General features: G+C 38.3%; 1 protein-coding gene across 2 annotated transcripts; it reads right to left on the minus strand.

Annotated features, from left to right (window-relative positions):
* Window positions 1–334: 334 nt before the first annotated feature.
* LOC113113062 (adipocyte plasma membrane-associated protein-like) lies at window positions 335–6,540 on the minus strand. 2 transcript variants are annotated; one of them, XM_026279214.1, is made up of 9 exons: window positions 6,366–6,457; window positions 6,129–6,245; window positions 4,933–5,048; window positions 4,564–4,656; window positions 3,752–3,868; window positions 3,321–3,495; window positions 3,110–3,244; window positions 1,979–2,171; window positions 335–1,290 (listed from the first exon to the last, which is right to left on the minus strand). In XM_026279214.1, exons 1-9 carry the CDS (start codon window positions 6,455–6,457, stop codon window positions 1,081–1,083), a joined length of 1,248 nt encoding a protein of 415 aa, XP_026134999.1. In that variant the 3' UTR covers window positions 335–1,080. The 2 variants fall into 2 exon arrangements, with proteins under 2 accessions (XP_026134999.1, XP_026135000.1); XM_026279215.1 differs by having other exon boundaries at window positions 1,081–1,290; window positions 6,129–6,288; window positions 6,366–6,540.
* Between the last annotated feature and the right edge of the window lie 548 nt (window positions 6,541–7,088).

The following is a 7,088-nucleotide window of genomic DNA, read 5'->3' on the forward strand; positions in this document are numbered from 1 at the left end:
CGTCTTGATGGATTTGTTTTTTACAAACACGCAGCTTTACTCTTCTCAAGTTGTTAACTGATGGACTGGAGCTGTGTGGGTTACTTGTGGACGTTTTTATCAGCTGTTCGGACTCTCATTCTCACGGCACCCATTCACTGCAGAGGAACCTTTTGGTGAGCAAGTGTTGCAATGCTACATTTCTCCAAATCTCTACATCTTGGTTGACCTGAGGGTGAGTACATTTTCAGTAAATTTCAGCGAACTATTCCTTTAAGCCAATTTATTTTGCTTCCCCAACTACCCAAAATTGATTCATTTATTATTTCAATTTAGCATTGTTCTCTTTTCCTCACTGTTGTCCAATCACGTGGGTCACACCTCACCAGTTGAGAACCACGGTTAACGTATATTATTGCTGATAATTCTTAAAGACGTAAATATGAACTTTAAACACGCAGATACTTGTGTAAAGGTGTGCTAAATACTACGAAACCAGCCGAGAGTGACGCAGATCTCGTTTCAGCAACATATACAAATGGTGATTTCAACCACTCAATTAAAAACGAACCAAAACATTCAAACGCCGGAGCATTTCTAGAACCGGAGATGATTATAGTAGTGTGTTTCAGCAGATTCATTTAATAATGACATCAAAATACCCTTTCACTTCCACTAAACAGCATCTCGATGATGCCACCCACGGAAATTATTAATGTTTTTACCAGTCATCTCGTTTTATATCACAGTGCCTTGTATCACAAACTGTTAGCAGCTCTATTTTAAGGACCAGAAGACAGTCGGTGCAAATAATGCATGTACAGAAACTGCAGAAAATATGTCACAAGGGGGAAAAACTAAAATAGTAATGGCACTTCTTAAGATAAAAAAAAAAAACAGCCTGTCAGAGAGCTTATTACACACTGCACGTCTCTAAAAAAAGAAAGAAAGTCACCCACACGGGTTAATGGAACAAAAGCACAGGCATCTATCAGAGCTAAATGAAGAGAACGGTGATCAGACGAAGGGACTGTGTGGTTAGTAAGTCTTGTTGATGTTAGCTTCAGAATCTGTTTGTGTGGTGAAATGGCTGGTGATGTGTCACACTTTGCTCAGATCCAGCTTGCACAGATACGGCGAGCGGAAGGAGCCCAGGTACAGCTGGCCGTTGTACTCGTGCGCCTCGCTGATGTACGCCGCCACCAAGCCGTGTGGGTCGTGGAGGCTGCGCACGCATGACCCTCCGTCCTGCAGCTCCACCACCAGACTGTAGCGCGGCACGAACTTCAGCAGAGTGTCCTGACTGAACAGCTGAACGCACAACACGTGGAGGAGCAGATCCATTTCACAAACACATTTACAGTAACATTTTCAAAACCAACTAGGATAGTCAGAAAACTGAGGCAACTGCTTCCTAAGAAGCCTTCACATTGGACTTGTTCTTGAATGAAGGAAAATAACAAAAACGTGACATTTTAAATCTCTATTTGTAAATTTGAAAAGTGATTTATTTGTTACTGTTACATTTAACTATATTTTTAACCATTTAAATATTTACATATGTCCATTTGAAGTGATTTATTATTTTACCTTTACATTTAATTTAAATAAATGGCTGTAAATGTCTATTTTACATTTAACTTTATTTTAAACCATTTCAATAAACAGCTAGAAACGTCTAAATATTTATGTCTTTTTGAAATATAATTATTTTTATGTTACATCTAAATCAAATAAGACAATTTAAATAAACATCTACTCTATACATTTCCGTTGTTTTGTCAATTTGAAAAGTGATTTTTGTATTTTTCCGTTATGTTTAACCTTTTTAATAAACATCTACGTTACAAATGTCTGTTTTTTTCTACTTAATGTGTCTTGATTTATTTTGCGGTTACATTTTTTTACATTTGTGAATGATTAAAAATAATAAACTATAAATATATGTCATTTGAAAAGTTAAAACATGTTTTTTTTTAATAACCATGAATGATAATACCTTAAATATGAGCTTCTTTAACCAGGGTCTTTGGGACAGGAAGTCCAGCATGGAGAAGCCAGGGTTGGGTCTCACAGCGGACATGGAGACCCAGTATCCACCGGAAGAACTGCGCCGGATGTTGTCAGGAAATCCCGGGAGGTTGTCTATAAATGTATCCATCCCTCCTTTAATGAGACCCGAAACATGAATCCTGTGAAGAGAACAGAACAGTCTGTGTTTGGTTTTTCTGAGCCCATCAACATTGGCATCATTAGCAACATAACACTTTTGCTTCCAATTCATCAGCAACCCCTCGAGTCAACATAAAAGTCCTGATTTAACCACCAGACCATCGCAGATGAGCACATTGATATGAACACTTCTGCAGGTCTGAGACCACACTGGCTTTAGTAAGAGAAACATACTATGTGTCTCTCCACACAGGAAGCTTAATGATGGAGTCCGTTGAAACGGCATGCACTCATCATTTCTCCAGGTAAGGAGATCGGCCTGTGCCTCCAGCAGACATGAGCCATCAAGAGCAGTGAATGAGCACCGCGTGAATCAGCGGAGTGTGTGTGTGTGTGTGTGAAAACCATGGTCCACTACCATTCAAAAGTTGAGTATGATTAACAAAAATGAAAGTAAAGAGACATTTATAACGTTTCAAATTTCAAATATTGTTCTTTTGAACTACGTTTTAATCAAAGACAATGCATCATCGCTTCAACTGTTTTCAACAGTGACAATAATAAACAATGTTTCTTGAGCAGCAAATCATCATCATATCAGAATGATTTCTGAAGATCATGTGACACTGAAGACTGGAGGAATGATGCTGAAAATACAGCTTTGACGTCACAGGAATAAATCACATTTTAAAATACATTTGAATAGAAAACGGTTCTTTTAAATCGTAATAAAACTTCCTTATATTACGGTTTTACTGTTCAAATAAAAGTTCTGTCAAATAAATTTGTCAAAAACATTGAAAAAGATCTTATTTCTAACTTTTGGCTGTCAGTGTAGCTCTAATGTTGGGGCTAATATCTTCTCATGTTTAAAAAAAACAAACAAAAAAAACACACTATCCAAGTTTCTGAATAATCAGCGATCAAAGTAATCAAAGAGCAGTTGAGTGAGCAGCACCTCCTTATTCTGGCCATGGTGGTTTCAGCCACGAGAACAGACTCCTCATCAGGGAAGAGCTGGATGCCGTTTGGAAACCTCAGGTTCTCCATCATCACGGTCACTTCCCTGCTCTCGGTATCATACTCCAGCAGACTGAAACAAGCACAGGAGCAACATCAGTCACTGCCAAAACAATCAGTGACAATGCTCCAAATAATAAAAGAGTTACCGTCCATCTGCCGTGGCTTCCATGATCAGGTGCATGAAGTCCCTGCGCTGCCATCTGCTGCTGGAGTCCGTGAAGTACACCTTCTTCCCATCCCGAGTCACGTCCAGATCATTGAGGAAACCCAGACGCCGACCCCCGATCATCTTCCCTGTGCTCACCAGAGACTTCACCTCACCTAAAAGACAGAAAGAGACGGCGCTTGTTCATTGCAGCTCGACAGAGATGGCCACTATGAACGATTGTTGAAAACAAATCCTCGATTCCTCCATTTGTGTCTCACGGAAAAAAACGAATAACTAACTACAGGTTTGGAACATGTGGCTGAAAAAATAATCATTAAATGTGTATTTTGAACACATTTTTTGGATGAATTATTCCTATAAATGAGTGCAGACATGTTAGGGCAGAATATGTGGGTTCCCTTTGCTCACCGGTGACAGGATTGACCTCAAACAGTCCCAAATAGGCATCCGCTACGAGCAAGGTGCCATTAGGCCCCACCCGGATTCCCAGAGGACGTCCACAGGTGTGTTCATGCTCCTGAGAGCCTGTGAATCAGGAAACAAGTCACTTGATGGGTATTCAACACCAACAATAACAGCATTTGATGGTGGCATTATTTGAATGATATCTAATCAACATAACTCAATTAATATAAATCTACTGATGTCAAATAACAATGCGTCTGATGGAGCAAAATGCATGAGCTAGTTAACAATTAAAATCCTAAGCACATTTAATGTTTGTTTCCACTGTGTCAGCAGTTTAAACCACAAGCAGGCAAAAGAAAGGAGCATTTCCACTGAATCAAACACCTTTATACTATACTTTAGAAAACATTCAAACATCTCTATGAAGGGCTTTAATATGTTACATTAATGCATGTCCACTTCACATGCATTAATGTATTGCACCAGTGACATAAATCAAATGCAAAAAATTTAGCGCTTATATATATATATAAATATATAAAAGAAAATAATTATGACTTAAAATTGAGCACATAACAAAATCATTTAAACTTATTATATATTATAAATTGAAACATACTCCATGCATTTAAAAAAATACTATAAATAATATATATTTGCTAGATTGATGCATTTTCTTTTATAAATGTTAACATTATAGTTTAGTATATGTCTTGTGCAACAGAGCCCTTTCAAACACTAAGGTCACTCGTGTTGAATTCTGACATTACACGGCGCTTGAGGAAATAGTTCAATATTTGTGGTTTTCTTACCACACGGTGGCTTGCCAAGTGTTGCTAACACATGAATGTTCCTTCCCTCGATTTTGAGGATCTTTCCATCCGCCGTCCCAGTGTAGAAAACATCTGCAAAACAAGAATGATTCAGAAACATTACATGCTGTCATTTAAGCACACCAAATTATATACACACACACACACTTCCATATATCATACTTCCTTATTTACGGTCACGGTGTGCAAGCGTGCGACACAAATATACCTAATCAATCACACGCTCCTTGTCAGCTCAACTTTCATCTGTGTTGGCCTGTACAACCTCAATCAGTGCACGCGGACCAACAGCTGGGACAAACTGGGTGAAAGGTCACGCTTGGACTGCATTGCATTGTAAATACTGACCTCCAATGTTAGCAAGGGATTCTGGGCCGATGAGCAGGTCCTCAAACAGTCGCTCGGCCTGTCTGAGTTTTAGGTTGGGCTCGTAACAGCCAGTCATCAGAGGGGGTTCATTCAGACTAATCAGTAAAAACAGAACAGACATTAGTCAAGACTCACGTTCATCTGTTGAGGAGATGTCTGCATATCAACTGCAGAGCCATCAATTATAAACTACCGTCAGAACTAAAATAGAAATGAGAAAGCACGGTGGGATCTGGCTTAAGATATTTATATTGGATTTTGTCATGAGGCTCAAGAACACTGTGGTCATGAGGCTCAGATCAGAAAGGGTTATATTGGATCAGACGGAAAATAATTATTAAAGAGGGTTTCCATCAGCATTAAAGGAACGCTTCAAACAAATATGTGTCTCATCTCCTTTCACTCATTCTGCAGCAGAATGTCTGAGGTGGTTTAAAAACAAACATAAAATCAGTCCATATAATTCACGCACTATCTTCCAGGTCTTCTAAAGTCAATAGGTGCGTTCCAAATCTTCTACTTATGCACTGTTCTATCACGTTTTGTAGTTTAAATAGTGAGTGGGTAGTGCGTTCACACTGAACATTCCAAACATCCAAACTCGAACATTCCAAAAAGAAAAAGAGAACTTTAAAACACCCGATGATGCACTTAAACAATTATGCACTAATATATATATATATTTAGAAGTTTAGAAGAATTATATATATATATATATAATAGGGCTTCTATGGTATTGCAACATTTCCAGCTTGTAATAAGACATTTAACAGTAAATCGCTTGACTAGTACCAGTGAGTATAACTCATGGAATCTGTATGACACAATGTCCCAACTGTATTCCTCTATTCACCCCTCGTACACCATTACATGCACATACACGCTTATTGCTGCGTGAGTAATATCCTATTGTATAAGTTTTATTCCACAAATGAATCATTTAGTAATCTATGACTACTAGAAAAGGACTTTTTATCCAAGTAAGCAAAATGCAGTTGGAACATTTACACTCCCCATAGATATCTTCATGACTTTTCAAAGCCGGATTCATTTTAGGACCTTAAATTTCCAGGTTTTCCATGACCGAGCTAACCCTGTACACCTGAATTCCCCCACGTGAGCAGCGTGTGTTTGATTCCAGGCCAGTGCGTGGTTAATGAGAGCAGAGAGCTCACCTGAACACCTCTGGATGAATGGGAGACTCCAGCAGGAACACGAGCACGAGCAGTGGGAAGAGCACGAGAGACACTAGTGTCAGGAATGTCACACGAAACAACTTCCCACTGTAAGTGCTGAAACACACACACATACCAGCAGGGATGTCAGGGATGCTGACTGGAAGAGGACACATTTGACACGAGTTAAACTGAAGGAAATATAAATGTTTCAGAAGGCAGGTAGGGCTGTCTCACCTTGTGCTTTTGTACTGGGGTTCATGGGCTTCATCTCTAATTACTTGAGGTCTGTTCAACCTCCTTAACCGCAGTCCTTCGGGCTCATTCATTCTGTTGTAGTGTAACTAAATAAATAAACTAAATAAACGCTGGTCCAACAAGCGACGGATGTATACGCTAAGTTACATCCCAGACTCACGCGCGTTCCCGACAACACTTCAACAGAGAAGAGCCGTTTTAATTTTATTTTTCAAATTAAAAGTCTTGCGCAAAAATATTAGGTAGCAAACCGACTGCAGCATCTTACAGTAACATTAAATTGGTATTAATAAACAAACAACAAACATTTTATACAGCAAAACAACTACAACATATTAAGGCTAATTTGGAATTAATAAACAAACAAAAAAGTAAACACAAACTTTTTATGAAAAATATATCGCATTATATTATATGTTGTATAGATAAAACAGCTGAATCAAGAAATTAAGCACAAAACGTGAATAATATGATGTGCTTGTGCACGTCAAAACCTTGAAATGTTGCTTTACTGGAACAAAACTCTTAAAAGCATAAATAATATTCTAACAACACAAACAACGCGATCAATACATACATTATTAATAAAAATCACCAGGACATTGTTATTGACTTGTACTTTTCGCTTTATTTTGAAATGTAATCTAGTTGTTCTACTCCCGTTATGGGCTATGGTAATTAATTAATAATTTTAATATTTAA

This window comes from Carassius auratus, chromosome 13 (assembly GCF_003368295.1).
Source record: "Carassius auratus strain Wakin chromosome 13, ASM336829v1, whole genome shotgun sequence".
Taxonomy (NCBI): Eukaryota; Metazoa; Chordata; class Actinopteri; order Cypriniformes; family Cyprinidae; genus Carassius; species Carassius auratus.

What these genes read in the sequence shown, in the direction of transcription:
- LOC113113062 (XM_026279214.1), bottom strand. Translation starts at nt 6,457, where the DNA reads ATGAATGAGCCCGAAGGACTGCGGTTAAGGAGGTTGAACAGACCTCAA. An exon ending in ATTCATCCAGAGGTGTTCAG is followed by an intron (nt 5,049 to 6,128) that starts GTGAGCTCTCTG and finishes TTTACTGATTAG; the next exon opens with TCTGAATGAACCCCCTCTGA. An exon ending in TAAAGAAGCTCATATTTAAG is followed by an intron (nt 1,291 to 1,978) that starts GTATTATCATTC and finishes TTGTGCGTTCAG; the next exon opens with CTGTTCAGTCAGGACACTCT.